The sequence below is a fragment of the Sardina pilchardus genome, chromosome 9 (assembly GCF_963854185.1).
Source record: "Sardina pilchardus chromosome 9, fSarPil1.1, whole genome shotgun sequence".
In the NCBI taxonomy this organism is placed as follows: domain Eukaryota; kingdom Metazoa; phylum Chordata; class Actinopteri; order Clupeiformes; family Clupeidae; genus Sardina; species Sardina pilchardus.
In genome coordinates, this window is record NC_085002.1 from 13,262,356 (window position 1) to 13,283,600 (window position 21,245).

The 21,245-nt window shown below is 43.6% G+C and overlaps 2 protein-coding genes across 2 annotated transcripts; one reads left to right on the forward strand and one right to left on the reverse strand.

The window, feature by feature from the left end:
* The first annotated feature begins 8,178 nt into the window (after positions 1-8,178).
* Positions 8,179-12,622, forward strand: slc32a1 (solute carrier family 32 member 1). The gene is made up of 2 exons (XM_062545026.1): positions 8,179-9,044; positions 9,997-12,622. The coding sequence occupies exons 1-2, from the start codon at positions 8,631-8,633 to the stop codon at positions 11,182-11,184; spliced, it is 1,602 nt and encodes a 533-aa protein (XP_062401010.1). The 5' UTR covers positions 8,179-8,630; the 3' UTR covers positions 11,185-12,622.
* Positions 12,623-14,352: 1,730 nt separating this feature from the next.
* On the reverse strand, positions 14,353-20,440 carry aurka (aurora kinase A). Its single transcript, XM_062545860.1, has 9 exons — positions 20,257-20,440; positions 19,801-19,862; positions 19,065-19,368; positions 18,595-18,622; positions 18,307-18,498; positions 17,380-17,518; positions 17,125-17,273; positions 15,459-15,633; positions 14,353-14,987 (listed from the first exon to the last, which is right to left on the reverse strand). Exons 3-9 carry the CDS (start codon positions 19,366-19,368, stop codon positions 14,802-14,804), a joined length of 1,173 nt encoding a protein of 390 aa, XP_062401844.1. The 5' UTR covers positions 19,801-19,862; positions 20,257-20,440; the 3' UTR covers positions 14,353-14,801.
* Between the last annotated feature and the right edge of the window lie 805 nt (positions 20,441-21,245).

A 21,245-nucleotide genomic window follows, 5' to 3' on the forward strand; every position in this document is an offset into this window, starting at 1 on the left:
TCTGTGTGTGTGTGTGTGTGTGTGTGTGTGTGTGTGTGCATGTGTACGTGTGTGCATGTATTTGTGTGTGAGCAAGTTTGCACAAGTGCGTGTGTATTCATCCATCTGTGTATTATTGGGAGCAGAAGCAGGTCTGCCTGTGTGCCTGGGCTGTGTGTGTGTACAGTATGTTTTTTGTTTGTGAGTTTTCGCGTGTGATTGCCTCTGTCTGTATGTGTGATTGAAGCTGTGTTCGTGTGTGTGTGTGTGTGTGTGATTGCCTCTGTATGTGTGTATGTGCGTGTGTGTAGCTGCGTGCAATGCCCACGTGCTGCTCAGTCACTGCAGAGGTGAGATCGAAAAAGCAATCAGCTCCTAATGCACTGACACCACGGCCCCAAGGACCTGCAGACACACACACACACACACACACACACACACACACACACACAGAGCTCACTGCAATACACACTGAGCCAGGTCAACCTATTGACGGCTGTCTGGGAGGTGTTTAAAGATGCCCCTTACATGCCCCCAGCATCTCACCTCTGTACCCGCATGCAGGGTGGCAAAAGCCCATGTCAGCGGCAGATATGACGAGGATGGGGGAGGGCAAAGACTTACAGTCTCAGAGGGAATTTTTGCTATTGATTCACTGCCGTGTTGTTTTGAGTGATGCTGGAAGCACTGTTCTGGCCATTATGAGATCAGTGGAATAGAACCGCAGCAGCCTCACACACACACACACACACACACACACACACACACACACAGACACACAAAAAATCACCAGCTAAAATCACCAGCAAACATTTGCATGATTGCAATTACAACAACTGGATGAATAGCTCTCCTCGTGGCCCCATTCATTTGCAGTGAGTGACGAGGGCCAGAACTGGACTGAAGCATTGTTAAGTGCTCGTTTGGAACCAGTCAAATAAATAAACAAATAAAAACAGGCTTCCTAGGCAGCGGTTTATCGTGCTTTGTGCCGTCTCTCACATCAACACAGAGATCGATAATGGCGGCCGCTGCAGAGGGAGGTGTGATTGGTGACGGATGACAAGTGCAGCAGTTTTTTTTTTTTACTGAGTGTGATTGTGCACCAGACAATGGCACCATGGCACTTCATGGTGTTCAGGAGAGGCCAGTGAGATGTTGTTTGGGCTTTGTGGGTAGATAATTGTGGTGCTGATGGAGGGAGGGGGTGGGGTGGGGGGGGGCTTTCTCCTTGTGTTCAAAGGCAGTCGAGTTTATTCACCATCCAGCTTGCTTCCATACACGCTGCAAGAGCACTCTCCAGCAACATTGGCTTCAATTAATATCAAAGGTCTTGCTCACATGGTCCAGCACAATGCTGGTGGGAGCCTTTCAGCAGGGTTTTATGCAGAGTCAATTTCCAGGCAGCCTTTGAATTTCAATGAACTACCTGGAATTGGCAATATATGCAAATGAAAAATGGGTTGATGATGTTAATTATAGCATGCGGTGATGCAGGCATAAATGACTACATGCTGTAGGCTACGCACAGACCTTGAGGGTTTTTTTATTATTATTTTAAAGCTACAAGCCTCCATCCATCTAAAAGCCTCTTCAACCTGGATAAACTCCTGCACTTGAGTGAGCGTCTGCATTATGCGGCAATATTGAGCCTACAGCGTGAGGACGGCATAATGACTGGCCCGTGTCCCTCTCTTGTGAGTGGCTATGCCTGAACGCAGGTGGAGACAGTCATGGAAGGTCATCAGAGAGGTTAGACCACGTTGTGGCATGAATGATTTTAGGATCTTGAATGTTGTTGTTTTTTTAGGTTTTCATATGCTGATTGCTGAGCTGTAATGCAAGACAAATGTATGTGTGAATGGACATTAAAGTATTAACGTAAACCAATCCTATAACATCTGGTGGAGAGAGAGTGTGCGTTTTTTTTTTCTATATTTGTTATATGATTATTTAATATTTTTTTGCTGTGTCTATGTTTTGAAGTGGTTGGGGAGGGAATGACTTGGTCTTGTTGTGTGTGTTTGGGGGGGGGGGGGGGGGGGGGAGTGTGTTGTCGAGGGAACAGCATTGATCTTCATACAAGCATTAAAGTTTAATCGGTACACACTTGTTCTGCATACATAACTTGGTGCCCTGACATGCTCTGGACTCATTCATGCGCCAGTGACACAGAAATGTCCACTCAAACATGCAATGCCATGACATGCACAGAGTGTGAAAAAGTCTGTGTGTGTGTGTGTGTGTGTGTGTGTGTGTGTGTGTGTGTGAGAGAGAGAGAGACAGAGACAGAGAGACAGAGAAACACCAGAGAGAGAGCACCAAATTAAAAGAGACGGAACAACATATAGCCTTGGGGCTCTCTACTCCTCTTTACAGACCATTCTTTGTAAAACATCGATTGATTTTTCATTTCCCATTGCCTAAGCAACAACTGTAAGTGATCTTATTAAGGTGCCAGACACTGTTTATTTATACCACTGAAGACGATGAGATCATAACCTCAGAGTGCCCTCATTTCACTGGTCTACGTAATGCATTAAAATGATACCATAGAAATGTGAAATTCAAATACAGATCCACAACAGTAGCGCATTATATAGTATATTAGTTCATGAATGATCATCCACTTCCTGGTATCCCCAAATTATTGAGTCATTTAATTGTGTTGAGATATTCAGTGTGCAACACATTTGATTTAGGCAAGAGAACCTGCATTGGACTGAAAACACAGGACAGAGAGTGTATTTTATGTGTTTATAAGTTGGAAATTCAAATTCGTAAATGTGCATGGAATTAGTGCACACGTAAGCTACTGTATTGTTTCTCTGTACCGTTAAAATAATATGTTATTCCAAACCCAGAGTGTATCATGACTGTAACATATTATTAATGGATGTTATGGTTGTAGTAGCCAAAATAATAGGAAGCAGATTGTGGTGGAGATTGTGTCGAGCCGCGGGCTACATGGCCCTCACGGGAAGGCACAGTTTGGTGTGTTCAAAAGCAGGGGTAAGAGGCAATTACAATGTTAATGTTTCGCAGCAGGGGGGTAGCCCTGCGCAGAGGCGGACAGGGGTACGCAAAAGGTGATGGAGTGAACTGGAGTCAGGCAGGTTAACAGCAAATGGCGTCTAGGGACCGAGCAGACTTGCCCCAAGCTACTTAACAGCTGGAGAATTTTTATATTTTTTATACTATTGCAGACTATGTCAGCTGTCACCTGTAATGGATTTAAAAAAAAAAAGGCAAACGATCAAAACTGCATATCGTTGAGTAGCCTAATTCAGATAGATAGATACTTTATTGATTCATACTGTATTACAACAATATAGGCTACGTGGCTATGAATGGCACAGCCTAAATAGCCTACATTTTATTTCAAAATCATAAAAGTGCGACAATGGAACGGTGGAACTTCTCATTGAAGGATGGGCAGTGTACTTTGTTTTCGTTTCTTAGCGAGTCCGTGGTCAGGAAATCACACACACCCCTAGCTCTGTAACTCTCTGGGGGCCTCTTGATAAGCCATTAAACAGGCACATTAGGATAAATGGGGAAAAAATTAAGCAGTGCACTGGGCCACCTGGATTTCTCTCGAGGGGAGGGAGTAGGCTAGCTAGCTACAGTTTCAAGAGAGCTATCAAGATGCGAATTTGTATACGGAGCACTAACCCGCTCATGGCCCCTGGCATTGATAATCCTCTGACGCAGCATAGCCAATATGATTTTGTTGTTGTTGTTGTTTCTTTACTTTATTTCTATGGAATAATAATAAAAAAAAACTATTAAAGCTTTGTGTTTTTTCTATATGATCTCACCTCTCAAAAGGCATGTTTATGATGAGAAGCATTTTTTTGCGTTTTAAATGTCGCTGTAATATGCTGTGTCTATATTTCTAAACAAATGCATTTGTGGACAGACCGCACATAAAAGGCTGTGGAGGTTATTTTGAGCGGGCTAAAATTGGTCAGCGCTGCCAATTTCAGCACTACCAGCTAATCAGTGCGATAATGTACCTGTGATTGTGATGCAAATCGTAATGGATTCGGGGAGAGGCCAGCGCAGTTCATGATTGGCTGATTCTCCGCGGCTGCAACCCCCTGGAGACGTGTGTCTTTTCAGTTTGGCTCATTAATTGAAGTGTGTTATGTGTTATTTTCTGCCTCGCTGAGCTGTCTATGGAGGAGACTGATGGCTTTAGACTCTCAGCTTCAACTTCGATGCAGTGCGATATGATGCTTTCTTGTAAAATGCAATGCAAAATAGTTTAAAATTATGACAGTGAAAACGTAGCGTAGCCTAAGCGGTGTTCAAATAATGTAAAGTAAATAGTTTATATTATCAGGGCGATATTATTTTCATGCTATCTCAGAGTTACAGAAAACGTGCGTAAAATGTTCGAGCGGCTTTTTGTCTACAGACATAGGCCTAATGCTTGCTGTGGTGTCTGGTGTCATGCAGGCAGTCTCGCTGCAAAGGAGCAAAGCTGAAGCACCGATGACTCAAGTCCTCCAGTTAAGGAGCCTGGTGCTCTGCTGCTCCCTCTCTCGCAGTTCCAGCCTCTCGTATCTCTATGCAAGTCGCTGTCTCAAAGCATCACGCATCACTCCTCAGCTCCACACACACACACACACACACACACACACACACACACACACACACACACACACACACACACACACACGCCGTGCAGAAATCCATTCTTGACTCAAAGTAATGGTTAGCTATGGGTTTAAGTTATTTCTCATTTTCTTCTGCGATTGATCTGCTTTGTTTTGTCTTAGTACGATCCTTAGTCCTATAGTTATGACAGACACACGTCGACATTTGAAACTCATATTACTAACACAGCATTGAGCATATAGGTCAATCCACTGTTTTATGCCGATAACGCGTCTGTACACTTTATAAATAGAGGCAAGTGTTGAGGTTGCGGTGTATAATGTCCCCCTCTGGATGGAATATTACCTTCTGTGCGAGGCTAATTAATTATCTTCCTTTGATACAGGGTGGGGGTGACATCAGGCCTGCCAACCCACTGCCAGCGCAGCCAAGTGTGAAATGGGAAAAAGGAACGAGCAGACTCTCAAAGCCTGGAGGGGAGGGAGTCGGAGGAATAGAGGAACGGGGGGTGGGATGGGGCAGGGTGGGCGAAGACATGCAGCCTCGCCACCATTGGCGAACAATTTGATTGACACTTCACGACAAGCAAACCCGGGGTTTTCATTCAGACATGAGTGCTGCATAACCCAGATACAAACCGTGAGATGTCTGTGCAGTGCGATAGAGACAAGGGTATGGTGTGGTGTGTGAAAGAGGGAGAGCAGCGCACAGGGACTATGTTATCGTTATCACCGATCTGCAGGGTCCTTTGGGGGATGCGAATGGGATACAACCTCCGTGGGGGGAAAGGGCAAAGCTGTGGTGTGAAACCTCTCTAGGCCGGGCTCCTGACCCCTCATTGCCCTTACTGATAGGTAATAAACTGTGAGCATTGAGGGAAGGACATCAGTTCTGGTCCAGCGAGCCGCGCCGTCAGCTCTTTCACACCTTCCATTCCCTTCACGCCTCGCCTTTCGGTTGTTTTTATCACAGACATGAACGCACAGGAGCTATAGTATTGATCAGAAGGAAACAGTAAATTACTCTTCAAAGAACTTATCTTCTTCATTCTGTCACCTCATGAGCACTTTGTCTCGACCTATCATCTATGGAATCTCCATCAAAGATATTTGCTTGCTTGAGCACAAAAGGTGTCAGCAAACCACGATCCAATTCGATATTTAAATTATTCTGAAAGGTGTGTCTCCTAAAGTACGAGAAATCTAATTGAAAAATCCAAAACAACAAATTATTTGTTTTCATTCCTCTATTTTCGATAATTATTAATCTGGTGAATGGATATATGCCGACATGTTAGTGAGGAATACATATCGATTTAAAAAAAATAAAATAAAAGAGTCGTTCTACGTGCAGCTGTTTTGTTGTTGTTGCTGCCTCTACCCACGAAACGTCTCTCTGCACTTGACAAAACATAGGACAGAAACCCTCTTGCATGCCCTGTCGCTGCTATTCTTCTCGTGACGGCGCTACTTTTACGGCGTATTAAAGCACACCAGTACATATCAAAGGAGGTCTGCAGGCTGCTGATAAGACCTTGACTGATTAACCCTTCGTCTCTCAAGGATTGCGTTCTCTGCAGCAGCCTGAGGTTTTGCTAGCAGATGTGGGGGGAAAAAATGCAAAATTGCTTTAAGTCAGGTGAAATAAATACAGTGCTTCCTGCATACAAAGCTGCAGTCAATATAAATTATCCTGCCATCTTAAATTACTCCTTAAAATGAATTACATGAGAAACAATAAATAAATAATGTTGGAGTGAACTTAAGAAACAAATATGAGACGACAGCGCAAAAAAAAAGAATGAGCTATGTTACTGTATGCCCGGGGGATATAGTGTCATACAGATCACAATTGTTTGGACAACACACAAGTGTAACGTGTACCGGCCTCTGCTAACGCGCAGAGTGATTCCACGTGCGTGTGTACGCTGTCCAGTGTGCTCGTGGTGCTGAAACGCAATCACGTACCAAACAAAAGGCAGAGATTCGCCAGCGCCATTTTTCAACCCCTGTCGACTGAAGTTTTATATGATCCGTTTACCTGAGTATCACAAAACGTGAAGCTGTTAATCTCCTCAACTCACAGCCGTTCCATTCGCAATGGTTCTGTTCAGAATAATAACACAAATAGTTAATTTCAGAATTAAACTAAAAATCAGCCAGATACATTTTCAAGTTAAAGGTTTATTAAACATAATAGGCAACACTACAAAGGAACCTGCCTATAGGTGGAAATGTCAGTGTCAATTCCAAATGATTAGCTACTAATTCACTGAACACTTTTCAACAACTATCAAGATAGTAGACCAGTTTGTGGGGCAATGCATTAAAAAAAAAAATCATTCAATGTAGTGAGCTGGCCAAGAACATTGTGAAAGTGCCTTGCGCTTAAGCAACGCAGAGGCGAGTATTAGTGCCAGGAGTTACACTGGGTTTGATGGAATGTGCTCTACTCCGTGCCATGATTTAAATGCGTATGTGCAAACAGTGACAGATGAAATAGAGGTGAGGCTGTGAAATAACCATCACTCTATCATCGAAAATCATTTCATTTCCAAATACATTTTCGATTTGATGTACAAAAAATAGAAAAGATATAGAAATAAAATGCGAGCAGAGGAGTAGCCTACTGAAAAAGGTCCTTTAAAATCCATTCCGTGGTTCCAAACGAATTGAAGCGAAAATAACTCGATTAAAATACTAAATAGTTGATAACTGAACGAAACTACAATCTGAAACGACGGAAGATTATTTTTCAGACGATTCGTGAAGTTATTTCCATATCCCTTCCATACTACTATATTAAGAAGGCCATTTTATGAATGAATGAAGCCTGCCAAGTGGTCACTTCATTCAGATAAATCACTCTAGGTATGATTCAATTATGTTTGTCACTTGGAATGTTAAAACCACATTTAAAAAGAATAAGGGCAATAAATGCATGAAAAAACAAGCAAGAGAGACAATAATTCCACACGACAAACAATTACGCGGCTGAACTAAAACCTTGTGCAATCTCTACAGGCTAACAACAAAAGTCCTACGGTGTGGTCGTCGTTGTAATGGCCACAAACACTCGTCAATACGCGTCCGTTACAAGTCACTCAGCAGGGTCTCCTCATCATATTAGTTTTGGAAAGGTTTCGTCCTCTTGCAACCGAGCATAGCCAAATAATGCTTAAGAAAAACACCTATATGGGGCTACCCAATGAAAAATATATTACCCTACCGCAAAATCCACCCATTTCACCTGAAATTTAAAAGAGAAAACGTTAAAAATGAACGAAGAAACTAGTCCATGAACTTCAGAGTTGGTGCACGGCGGTATCCCCTTCTCCTTATATACAGGTAAACTTATACACGTACGTAAGTCTGGAAATGTCATTGGGCGCGATGATAAACTTTATTGTTGCTGATGAGAATGGGAGGGGGTTAGGGTGCAAGCACCTCCCCTAGAAATGCAGCAAACCTCTCCCATATTCTGGTACGGGGTTGCTGCGCTGCGCGCACTAGGGGCTATAGACGTGCTTTGCGCGGCAGTCATCGCATTGGCAGGCTGATGATGACACGTGTCTCCTCCTCGCCCCCCACCCCCAGGCTCCTGCGCACCGCTCCGGCATCACTAACGGCTGAGAGGAACTGTGGAAGCGCTGCCGCAACCACCACCACGGACAATTCATCCTGAAAATCGGACCACTTTGTCCGTGGCACATTTCGCAAGCGAGCGGACGGATTGGGTGTTCCACTGCGCAAAGCGCCCGAAAATTTCGTGAATGACTGAAAAGAGCGGCGCACAATTATGATGATGGAATCGAGACACGACGTCTGAAGGTGACATGAAACAAGGAATTATCATAGCAGCAGGTGTACTTTTGATAACAATTGGAGATAACAAGTGAGGCGTTTCCAAGTTTCCGCTTTGCAAGATTTTATTAATGCGTAGAAAGAAAGCCTAATTATATATAGTATACAAATTGTATTATTTCCCAATAGTATATCGATAGATCTTGTTTTAAAACAGCAAACATGGCAACCCAAATCCGCGGCAAGCTTTCGAACAAGATCACCAATGCAGCCAACACTGTATCCAATAAATCGCAGGCGAAGGTTAGTGGGATGTTCGCCAGGTTGGGTTTCCAGGCCGCCACAGACGAGGAGGGTTTGGGCTTCGCCGCATGCGATGATTTGGATTATGACCATAGGCAGGGGCTACAGATGGACATTATGAAAAATGATGAGATGGGAGGAGGGGAAGGCGGTGGCAGTGGCGGGGAGCCGGGCGGAGATGGCACGTTAGACGGGGACAGCCACTACCAGAGAGATGGCACCGGACTCCCACCTTCCTCCTCGAAAGACGGCGCACTAGCAGAACTTGCTGCTCAAGACAGGCCAAGAATCACCTCTTGGGAGGCAGGATGGAACGTCACCAATGCCATCCAGGTAAGAGCGCGAACAAACGAACAGCTCAAATAGCAAGAATTATTGATGAGATAAAGTTTCTATAGTCTCAGAATTGTTACCTCAAAGGCGCTGACATAAATGCTCTCCAAGCACAATCACAACATTGCATAAATACAAATATTTAAATTATGGGTCTACCCCTGCCCCAGTGCTTTAACGCCCGTGGCTTTGAGGCTTACCAGAAGGTGACAGAAATTTCAAACACCAAATAATTGAATCTGGCTGCTGCTCTTCAGGATGCAAACAAACCTGGACGCACGTTTTGTTTAGTAGTCCTATTAAAAATGTTTACAGTAATTGATTATCATTCTCACCTCTCTGCATTTCCCGTTCTCTACACCCCTTCACAAATGGGCAAGATAATCTGAAAGATTAGTTTTATTCTGAGCTCTAAGAAGGTGCCTATTGTGATACAGCCTACATAACTGCTACCTTAAAACGTGAATTCCAATATATATGTTTATAATCCCAAACGTGTGAGGCGCCTGTGGCACTAGAATTTACTCGACAGAGCATACAATCGTGTCGGAAAGAAAGGGTGAATGAGACAGAAAAACGAAAGGGGAGAGAGCGAGAGGCGTTTTATGCATAATTACGCACGGTATGGCCACAACCGGTCACCGTTACGTCATTCTGTATGTCTTTGATCCTTCCTCATGACGACAAATCATCTGAAAGGGGGTGCGCTCACAGCTAAATGGAATACCCCGCCATGTGTGTATAGTGAATACCCCGCCATAATGTGTACAGTGCCTTTACATTTAAAAAAGTGTAAATTAGGTCAAAGGACCCGTTGTAATTAAGTGATTTATTGTAAATGAAATACAAATTAATTAATTAAGGCCTGTAAATGTATATGCACAAGCACCACTAAAATCATGTGGCAATTCTACCAGTTTGCAACAATCATACTCATCCTGTGTTTTCCCAGGGAATGTTCGTTCTTGGGTTACCATATGCCATTCTCCACGGCGGATACCTCGGACTGTTTCTCATTATTTTTGCCGCGGTGGTGTGCAACTACACGGGCAAGATCCTCATCCAATGTCTGTATGAAGAGAACGAAGACGGACAGCTGGTGCGAGTAAGGGAATCGTACGTGGACATTGCCAACGCCTGCTGTGCGCCCAGATTCCCAACCCTCGGCGGTCGAGTAGTGAATGTAGCCCAGATCATTGAGTTGGTGATGACCTGCATTCTGTATGTGGTTGTGAGCGGCAACCTGATGTACAACAGCTTCCCGACCCTTCCCGTGTCACAGAGATCATGGGCCATCATCGCCACCGTGGTCCTCCTCCCGTGCGCCTTCCTCAAGAACCTCAAAGCCGTGTCCAAGTTCAGTTTGCTGTGCACGATCGCCCATTTCGTTATCAACGTCCTGGTGATCGCCTACTGTCTCTCCAGAGCGCGGGACTGGGCGTGGGACAAAGTGAAGTTCTACATCGACGTCAAGAAGTTTCCCATTTCCATTGGGATTATCGTGTTCAGCTACACGTCCCAGATTTTCCTGCCGTCGCTGGAGGGGAACATGCAGAATCCCGCCGAGTTCCACTGTATGATGAACTGGACTCACATCGCTGCTTGTATCCTCAAAGGCCTCTTCGCCCTAGTGGCCTACCTCACCTGGGCAGACGATACCAAGGAAGTCATCACCGACAACCTGCCAGGTGGCATCCGGGCGGTTGTCAATCTCTTCCTAGTGTCCAAGGCTTTGCTTTCATATCCCTTACCATTCTTCGCTGCTGTAGAGGTCTTGGAGAAATCATTTTTCCAAGACGGAGGGCGCGCCGTATTCCCAGACTGCTATGGTGGCGACGGACGCCTGAAATCATGGGGCCTCTCTCTCCGATGTGGCCTTGTGGTGTTCACCATGTTCATGGCCATCTACGTGCCCCACTTCGCCTTGCTCATGGGCCTGACCGGAAGCCTGACGGGCGCTGGCCTGTGCTTCTTGCTTCCCAGCCTCTTTCACCTGAAGCTTCAGTGGAGAAATATGCTGTGGCACCATGTGTTCTTCGATGTCGCTATATTTGTTATTGGGGGTATATGCGCTATCTCCGGTTTTATTCACTCGATGGAGGGTCTCATAGAAGCATATAGGTACAACATTGAAGATTAGTGTTAGTCAGGACTAGAAGTTACCGCACATTCCCATACGAGTAACCGACTTCCTCCCCACGCGAGTGCAGTCCCCTTGCTTTGACTAAAGTTCATGCGACACCAACCTGGCGCGCAATCACTCAAAACGCACACAAATGTGTGTGCACATGGATAGCCTGCTACATTCACACGCCAGCACGCACACGTCCACACATTCTGACTCTTTCTCAAGCGCGCGCAAACGCACGCTCGCACACACACACACACACACACACACACACACACACACACACACACACACACACACACACACACACACACACACACACACACACACACACACACCACATTTATTTAACATAGAAAACGATGGACTCCAAAATGTGAAATAAGACAACAACAAATTAATTTGAAACATTTTTTCAGTGTAGTAAGTTTACAAAATATAGGTCGACAACGGACGTATGTATTGGGTTGTATTTTTTTATCACCCCTGGGACTTTCCCAAATCAAAGATCATTTCATTTGACATTCAAGTGCGTGGTGTTGTTTGGGGAACACTAACATATGGTGACAGAGATGGTACACGAAACTAAGTTGTGAATTGAAATAAGTGATTTCTTGTCTGACCCTCAATTCTTAATTTGCAAAAATACGAGAACATGATATTTTGTGGACCATTAATGGCAATAAATGGAAAGAACTTAGATGTTTTCGTGTATCAGTATGGAAATAACTTTAACGGTATTTCAGACGCTAAGGCTATATCCAAATTTACTAGGGCATTTTGTTATGGTGATCTGGAATTCGACCAAATCGTAAAGAGGACATAAATCTTCGAGTTATTATAACTATGCATTATGAATGTAGGCTATCATATTCATGCATCTGGAGCAACTGTCATTTAAGCTGGGGATTTATATGTAGGCTACAGTGTTTCGTTTTGACATTTACCAATTGATCATAGTTGAATTGATCTTTTGAGTTAGAGGAAGAACAAAATAAGACAAAATTGTGAAAGAAGCTCAGAAACAATTTCGATTATTTAACTGATCAATTGTTTGTGATTTTAATATGTTCCAGTTTTCTTAACAAAAATGACGGAAATTGGTGATGTCCCCAGAGGAAAGAGTTTTGTTAATGGTCCAGAAATTACGTGTCTAAATCTGAACATTCTGAAGAGATTTAATGAGATGAAAACGTGCATAAAGACATTTTTCATTCTGTGCAATCCAACGGGTCCTGTGGAAGTGTAATAAAACCGTATGTGTAGTGTTATTGTGGTTTCAAAAAGATGGAATGTATATCACAAAAGCGTTATCATATATCGTGAAAATGAATATATTGAAGAATAAAGAAAAACGTGAAATTCTATTGTATAAATGTGTTATGGTTTTATGTGGTGACAAGGAAAATCGTGAGAATATGTATTTCCCTCCAAAAATAAACTTTGGAAACATCAGATGGAGAACATTGATGGCGAGCATTTATTTCGATGTAGTTTTTCTGAGAAAAGTTGTGACATAAGGCCTTTTCCAAACAAAGTTATAGTAGGCTATTAATAATGCATGGCCAATTTTGAATCTTTGATTAAGATGTGATATGAGACAGCAAAGAAACACATAGCCTAGCCTACACGTAGATATAAAAAGAAAGGCAGTCAGACAGAAAGGACAAGTCAAGAACATAAGAAATTCATGTCTAAAATAATAGCTTATACCAGGCAGGCCTACTTGACAGAATAATGTCCAAGCGCTTGCGTAGCCGGTCATGCCTGTTGGACATGCAACAGCACTGCCACACACAGCAGTGAGCGAGCGAAAAGAACTTTGGACAGATTGCTGGGCAGATTTTTTGCCGTCGGGCTCATCAGAGTTACCTGTTTCCTGACCGTGAGGGTTTGGATGATGCAGTACACATCTGGACGGTCTAATTTTATTTATTTTAGGTAGGCCTGCAACAACCGGCAGTGCTGTAGCTGCTGTTTAATGCTAGGACGCGTTGTCACGATTATGCGAGAGAAAGGGAGCAAATGAGATGAGTGTCACGCAAGAGGCATATTTGCTTGTTTTCTTTGATGGAAAACGTGAGGCTGAATAGCTGACAAACCAAGGAAGCGATGGAGCATCAATGGCGTGCCACCACAATTAACCCAACTTGAAATTCGAAGAATTGCTTTAAGCACATAATCGACTGCATGCCAATAAGTCCACTAATTCAGCCAAGGTTGCTTGGTAGGCTACCATGAAATAGCCTAGGCCTAAAGCATAGGCTATTCAGTATTCAGAATCAACATCAGCGAGCAAAAACGTCAGGCTACTCACCTATGTAGGCTAATTTAACTCTGGACGTTAATTTCTTTGGTTTCTCAAGGAATATAAAGAAACATGAAGGTTAACTACTATGGTAGGCCTATTCTATGTAGCCTACCGAGCGCATGCTTAATTGAAGTATACTTAAGTGGAGTCTTTGTAGACTATCCTCTTCATGATCGCCTAACAGGATGCAGTTGAGGTGTTTTAACACCCCCTAGCGATCTTATGCCAGAACGACATGTCAAATGACTGGAGCTTAGTAATAAGATTTTAGTGTGGTTTCTTTTACTGTCTAGGTTTCTGCACCATGAAGCAGTTGATTATTCTTATTGGACATAGACTGAAAAAAAAGCGCTAACTTGAGTAGAGCTGCATATCTCCTGAATTATTTGAATTCAGGTACAGTCTGAAATCAGTTAGTTGGATTCTGTTGGAAATGAATCAATTACGATACCAATCAGCTTGCATACGCACTAAAGAAAACTAATGTAGGTCTGAAAATAACCTGTTAACACGGCACATTGGTAAAATAAGCAACAGTAATAATCTCCCCCAAAGTAGTCACATGCACAGAAAAAGGCATGACCTACAGTAAATAAAGACACTGAACTTAGAATTTCATGAATTACCATGCACACCAAGATGGAATTAATTTCTAGAGATAAAATCAAACAGTAGCAAATGAACTCAGAAAATCACTCACTACACAAGAATGGAGAGCTTGAATGAGGACCATGTCATGATCCGTGTTCAACACATCAGTTCAGACAACTAAACTAGTGATCATGCACTGATCTCTGCTCTCAAAACACCCGTGTAACCTGCAGACTTAAGTGCTTTAGCAAGTAAAAGTAAATAAATAAACCAGAAGATGCTTCAAAAAGCTTGCTTTATTCAGTCTAAAAACAGTTGAAACAGTGATTGCAATAAACCCATGATGGACACAGTCAACACTTAAGTCTCGTCTCAACGTCAAGATCCAAATTACTGCAACATCTCTGGAGTATATTTATTAAAGTGATCCCTCATACACAATTCCTCTTGAAAACATTTAGATGGGAGGTAAAATATTAAACTTTAATAATTTCAAAACAGTAAAATATTTACAGAGGAGCATCCAACAGCTTGTTTGCACAACACAAGAAAGGGACAGGAAATGGAAAAGTGGCACAGGACATGACACGCACACACACACGTTCACATTAAGAAACAGGGAGGAGTCATACAGATAAAGTTCTCCTTAAGCACCACTGTTGAGCACATGAATCCGCGGCCAATACGACAGCCCAATACATCCCAAGGTTACGGGGCCCCGATCAGGTCACTGGCTGATACCCGAGGGGTTGTTCGGAAGTGGGATGGTTGGCTTCTTAGAGGAGTTTTCCACAATCCAGGGGTGGGCCATCACTCCCTGGGTGGGTAGCCGGTGCATGGGGTTGTGCTTCAGCAGACGGCTAATCAGGTCTCGGCCTCCAGGACTCACATGCTGAGGGAAGCTGAAGTCCACCTGCAGGAGGCAACAACAAGTCAGAAACAATACAACACACTAGATACAACAAGTCACGCAGAAGGACCAGATTTTATACATTTATCCTAAGTACAATGTGACTAAGTGACTGCAGTGTGTAGTTTAACGTAGATATACTTTTATAATCAAAATAAATAGGGTAGAGGATGGAAGATGAATGTGCTGCAGGCACAAATAGACTGGACATAAGGTTTACCCGCAGTCAGGCAGCACAACGGTAACATTTCCCAGACCACAGCACAGAGAAGAGGCTACTGTTGGGGTGACGGGGGTCTCTGATTTTCTTTACTTTTTAGACAGACACTTTCTGGTGTAAATGACATCCTGAAGACTGGGCAGTGTACTCCTAGTGGTATGTGCAGCTGACCTCACCACTCTGCAGGCTTTCCTACTGACCTTGGGTTAACAAGCCCTCCCCCCCCACAACAGCCCACCCTCCATTAATCTTACCCTGGATATCTTTCGGTAAGTTTCTTCATGTGTCTTTGTTTCGAATGGTGGCTTCCCGACCAGAAATTCGTAACACAGCACACCCAGGCTCCATAGGTCCACCTTCTCATCGTGGGTTCTGCCCTCGATCATCTCTGGGGGCAGGTAATCCAGTGTGCCACACAGAGTGGATCTCCTGTAGAGACAACATACAGCACGTTCAGTTGATCAAGTAAATCAGAATGGAATAGCCAACAGGGCACATTATGATTAACATGTTTAACGTTGAAGTGGACCTAAAGACTGCAAGCGGTTGAAATAAACAGGTCTTGACTGAGGAAGAAACCAAAAAGGTGAATGCAAGTTTTATGGTATAAAGCAGCATGTTATACCAAATCGTATTCTGCTGTAGATGATCTAGGATGTACACCAGCGTAGCTGCTGAAACACGCTCTAGTAAATAGAAGAGTCACAGTGCACTAGATGTCAGCTTTATGCCATCAAAAAAGGTGAAAGTTCACCACCATTTCATCTTTGTTCCTTGCGATTGTTACCTGCAACAATTACTTGTGGACACTAATCCCAAGTGCCAGATGTAAATTACAGGTTTGGTTTAAATGACTCCTCTGGCTCAAGCCCACAATTTCCTGGCTACTGTGTGCTAGGCTGGCTTCTTATGCCTAACACAGTCACATCCAAACAATAAAGGGGCTATTGTCTTTTGGAATCAACAGGCAGACCAAAATTCAGCTTCAGCCAATTTTTCCCGGTACATTCCGGTTCTGATTGATTCTAGTAGTATTTATCAAATTTTAATCGATTCTAATATCTCTGTTCCCAACTCTACTCAAGCAGGCCAAGTTGCTGCTACTGTGGAAATCCAGAGTTCACACAAGAGCACAATTTGAATTTGAGTCACTGACGCTCATTAATCAGATCCTTGGAGCCGAGCTGCACTAATCACATCAGTGTATCTGATAAGCAGGCCAGACGCTAAATCTGTCATAGATCTGGATCTGGATTTCCAGGCTACCAAACTGCAGGGCTCAGAAAAGTAGTGTCTTGCTATGTTCATCTATGATTTTAGTGATCACTACACGAAAGACAGACGACATGACACATGGGGGAACCGGATAGTAGGAGGAACTTTCTCCAGATGTAAAGTTTGCGTAGATCAGACAAGTTATTAAACCCAACAGCAGGCCTAAACAGGTTAGCAACAGCACTGCAATTCTTAAAAGTTTCGATACTAACAGGGGGGCTACACCAGATGCGTAACTGAAGCGTTCCGTTCGCGACGCGCATGTTGCAGCCGGTCGTAGCAGTTAATAATCACTGTAGTCAATGGAAGTAGCTACACCAGACACAACAGTGGCGCGTACATTCGAGAAAAATAGACCCATCTTCTAAAACGGATTTTACGCGTCGCGAACGGAACGCTTCAGTTACGCATCTGGTGTAGCCCCCCTGTGACACAATAAGGTATTGTGACGTTTCTAATCCAACACTTGCTGTATCGGTGCACAGTGTAATACCAGTCAAAGGAGAACACAGGCTTAGTTTGTGGAGGTGGGAGGAAACTCTAGGCGCTCACCTTTATGAAGATAGGTGCACCAGCGCAACCCAGGACAAATGCTGACCCCATAAATATCTACAAATGTATGCAAAGAAAAGCAAATAGTCATACCTTGACGATGGCGTGTGCACAGACCAACCAAAGTCTGCGATTTTCAGCTCGCCATTGGGTCCAAGGAGGAGATTCTCAGGCTTGATATCTCGATGGATAACATTCTTAGAGTGACAGTAGTGCAAGGCATCAGCCAGCTCCATGATATACTGTAAAACACAAAGCCATATCACATATGTGGCGTAATTCAATACAATTGTACACCAATAGTGAGGCATAATTGATAAACCAAGGACTGTCAAAAACACTTCATACCGTAGCACTCCGTTGGTCATTGAAAGTGCCACAGCGCTGGAGTTCAGTGTAAAGCTGGCCTTTGGGTGCAAACTCTAGTATGAGGTACACACGAGAAGAATCATGGAAATATCCATACAAGCGGAGGATGTTGGGGTGCCTATAGAGGGGGGGGGGGGGGGGGGAAGGGTACAGATAGGCTTGATTAACACCGGGAGAGTATAAGGTCTTGTGTGCAAGGGAGACAGGAGAGTGGGCATCAGTGTAAATACAAGCAACACAGGGAAGCCATACAGGAAGATGGGACAGAGCAGGGGATTGGAAAAATCCTGGTTGATGTTGGAAGGCAACAGCAAGTTCCACAGTGTTCATGTGTTGTGACCACTTTGAGCAGAGTAGTCGGTGGAGACTGGCGTTAAAGGGTTGATGGCAAAGACAGCGTCAGCATTTGTTTTTGAGAACCATCACTAAAAAGACCTGCAGCAAACTGAGGCGGCTAAAAGAGCAAGCCAATGGTTATGGCAAACAGACTCCAGCATCACACTATGACCAGGATTAAAAGGTGCTCCAAGTGATTAAGGTAACATCACTTCTGTTGGCGTTAAACCAAAACAGATCTAGCTCGCCTCTCCCTCCTCGCCCATGCAATTGAAACTCTCCTAATACATCTCATCTATGGCAGAATGGCAACAGCCACAAGCCAATTGTACATTGTTTAATCTCAAAGCCATGCCGTGTAATGTAAAATAGCCTTGGTTGTTGATCATACACTGTGGGAAATAAAATCCTTCTGCGATAGGTAGGTCAACACTTTTCCTCTACGTCCGAAATTACCAAGCCATCATACGGTGCACAAATGTTCCCACCAGAGTAAATATGCCATTGAACTGCAAAAAACACAAACAAAAAAACAACCATAACCATCCTCACTTCAATTGGCCAACATACCTGAGATGGGACTGGATCTCCACTTCTCTTCGGAGCTGATGTTCTACCCCAGCCTTCTCCAGCTGCTTCTTGAAGAGGACCTTCAGGGCCAGGATGAACATGGATTGACGCTCCCTGGCCAAATAAACATTACCAAATTTGCCTTTTCCTAGTGCTCGACCAATTTCAAAATTGTCCAGACTCCAGCGACTCCTAGAACAGAAATTATTCCGATTTATTAAGTTGGCCACCACTTGACAATTGTACCTTATGATTATTTCCAGTTGTAAAATGTGTGTTTACACTTACTTTGAACTAGATGTTCCACAGGATTTTTCTAAGGGGGTAAAACAGCCAAAAAGTAAATATGCTGGGTCTCATAGTGCATTTGGTCATAGAATAGTAGTATTCATACCTCTGCATAAATAACACGTTAAACTGATGGATGCAGAACCGATTAAGGATGCATAAGTTTAACATATTCTTGAGGTCACCGAAGATTGTCGGTACGACAGAACCCGAAGTCGGTTTTACCTAGCTCGACTGGTTACAGAAAGCAGCTAACGCAGCACTAACACTCTGGTGCACATCCGTATCTCCCATCTACATGCCCCCGCCGTGGCTGCGTTTAGCGGCTGGCTGTTGCAGCTCGAACTAGGTACAACCGATTGTTTGTGAAACGGAGATGGATTTCGCCTTTCATTGCTTCAAAATAAATGTGAAGGGTTTTCTATAGAATTTTGGCAGTTACATGCACATGGCAGTGTAGAGATTCTTACCGCTTGGCAATTCCAGCTTCGACCTCTCTGCGGCCCTTGAAGTATCCGTCGCCACAGGTCCTTGGTGGCTCTTCGTTTTGGATTGAGATGGGGGGTGGGCTGTGGCGTGCGCTGGATTTGTGTTCTGATCATTCGGACATGCTGGCTTCACTCGAGGAGCGTGATGCACTGGTTTTTGGTGGCTGACGGGTCGTGGAATCCGCTGTGGTCCATTTGGCTGTTCTTGAATGCGCTGTGATTGCGGTGCCATAGGCTTAACATAGGCCTGTGGAACTGGAACCCTCTGAGGCCCGTTGCTGCTCATCTGAAGAATGAGACATTTTACTTTGACGTTTAATGTTATATCACTTCGACTGTCAAGCGCATCTGTTCAACGACGATAGTCGATAGTTTGTTTTACTCAGGACTGCAAATTCGGATATACATTTTCAAAAAAAGTAATCTATACAACTGCATCCTATTAAGGATATTGTCAAGTGACGCTGGGGGTAGGTCCGTAGGCTATGCATTTCTGTTGGTGGTAACGAAAACGTAACCAGTAGAAGTAGGCCCTATTCAAGCAAATGACTATAATGCTAGCGTTTTGTTAACTGTGGTACAGCATCTAACGTGAATTGGTATGATCGCACGTTATAAGCAATTAAAAAGAGAATCATCCCAGCGCACAGCATTCAGAAATCTGGCAATAATATTGAACTCTGAGTGAACGTAACGTTAGATGCTAAATTCTACCAACCTTCTCGATGTCTAGCCCGTGCGCTGATATCTCTGGTCAACTTGGATCACTGCATCCACGGCCTAAAAGTATAATGATGTAACGAGTTAACTTTGGAAAACGACAGTGGACATTTAGAATAAAGCTGTGTGTTGGCGTTTAAATAATTGTGCTCAACACATTAAACGCATTTGGTTAGCCTAGCTAGCATTAGCTATCGTTAGGACTGACAACATGCAGTAACATTAGCCAACAAGCTATCTTGCTTTGTGACACAGGGGCTACATTTAAAAGATAAATGTGGCAGCTAGCTAATGTCATAACTTATCTAACGTCACGGCTTTGACAAAACATGAAGCCATGTCAACAGGATTACCACCACAACAGCTACATTTCCCACAAAATATAAGTATCGTTAGCTGTTAGCTAACGTTAACATATACTATCGTTAGGTTATGGTTATTCAAGGTTACTCACTCAGTTTGAAGTCTTCCCGGATTGTGATTTAGGTCAAACACGGCTGTGGAGAACGTACTTATTGAGCAGGATATTTAACTTCCAATATGATTTAAAATATTTTGTGTATAACCTGCAAATGTCACTATTACAGATGCCTATGTGTAGAACCTGCTTTTTCTGTTGCCAAGCCTTAGCCACTTCCCTTGTTTAATTTCAAAATCTCCCTCTTTTAAATACCTTTAAACCAGCCTCCGTCTCTGGTTGGTCAAAGGGAAGCTTTTCTCTTGTTGCTTATTGGCTAAACGTGGGTGCGTAACGATGGTATTTGACGTTGCACGCCGCAAGTCATTTTGGGTAATATTTATTCTACTCTGGCTGTACCTCCCTTAGAACACTAGGTGGCAACATTGTCAGATTAACGGCACTAATTAATTGGTGTACAGTGTATGGTAGTAAGCATCGGAGATGTTGATGAATAGATTGCAGATAAGACAAAATATATCACCATAGACGTGGTCCCCTTTTGAACATTTCCTTGGCTGTGTTCATGAACATTACTTGTTTTGGATTGAGCGGATGTAAATCTGGCAACACTGTTTTAAATACTGGGGATCCAACAGGGCTCTGTTGTCACCCATTCTTTTCTACATGCACATGTGGTTCCATTGCAACAAAAGGAATGTTACTTTTCAAGTATGCTGTGGCAATATGACATGGCCCTGGTGGCCCACATGACAGACTATCACTCCTTGTTCATATACAAACAACATGTGAACACCTAAACATGGTCTCTTGGATCAAGGAGAGCTCCCTGGGACTGTACATTAGCAAGACCAAACCACCTGACACCCCACACCCTCTCTCCAAACCACTCAGGCTGGAGGGGCAGGTGGTGGAACAGGTTGAGATCTTCTACATTCTTGAACACAGAGATCGTCTACAATCTGTCCCTCACATAAACATAACGCTGATGGAATCGATTTTAAAAAAGCACAACAGCACATTTC

What these genes read in the sequence shown, in the direction of transcription:
- slc32a1 (XM_062545026.1), top strand. Translation starts at nt 8,631, where the DNA reads ATGGCAACCCAAATCCGCGGCAAGCTTTCGAACAAGATCACCAATGCA. An exon ending in ACGTCACCAATGCCATCCAG is followed by an intron (nt 9,045 to 9,996) that starts GTAAGAGCGCGA and finishes GTGTTTTCCCAG; the next exon opens with GGAATGTTCGTTCTTGGGTT.
- aurka (XM_062545860.1), bottom strand. Translation starts at nt 19,368, where the DNA reads ATGAGCAGCAACGGGCCTCAGAGGGTTCCAGTTCCACAGGCCTATGTT. An exon ending in TGTGGAACATCTAGTTCAAA is followed by an intron (nt 18,499 to 18,594) that starts GTAAGTGTAAAC and finishes TTTCTGTTCTAG; the next exon opens with GAGTCGCTGGAGTCTGGACA. An exon ending in ATGACCAACGGAGTGCTACG is followed by an intron (nt 17,274 to 17,379) that starts GTATGAAGTGTT and finishes TGTGTTTTACAG; the next exon opens with TATATCATGGAGCTGGCTGA.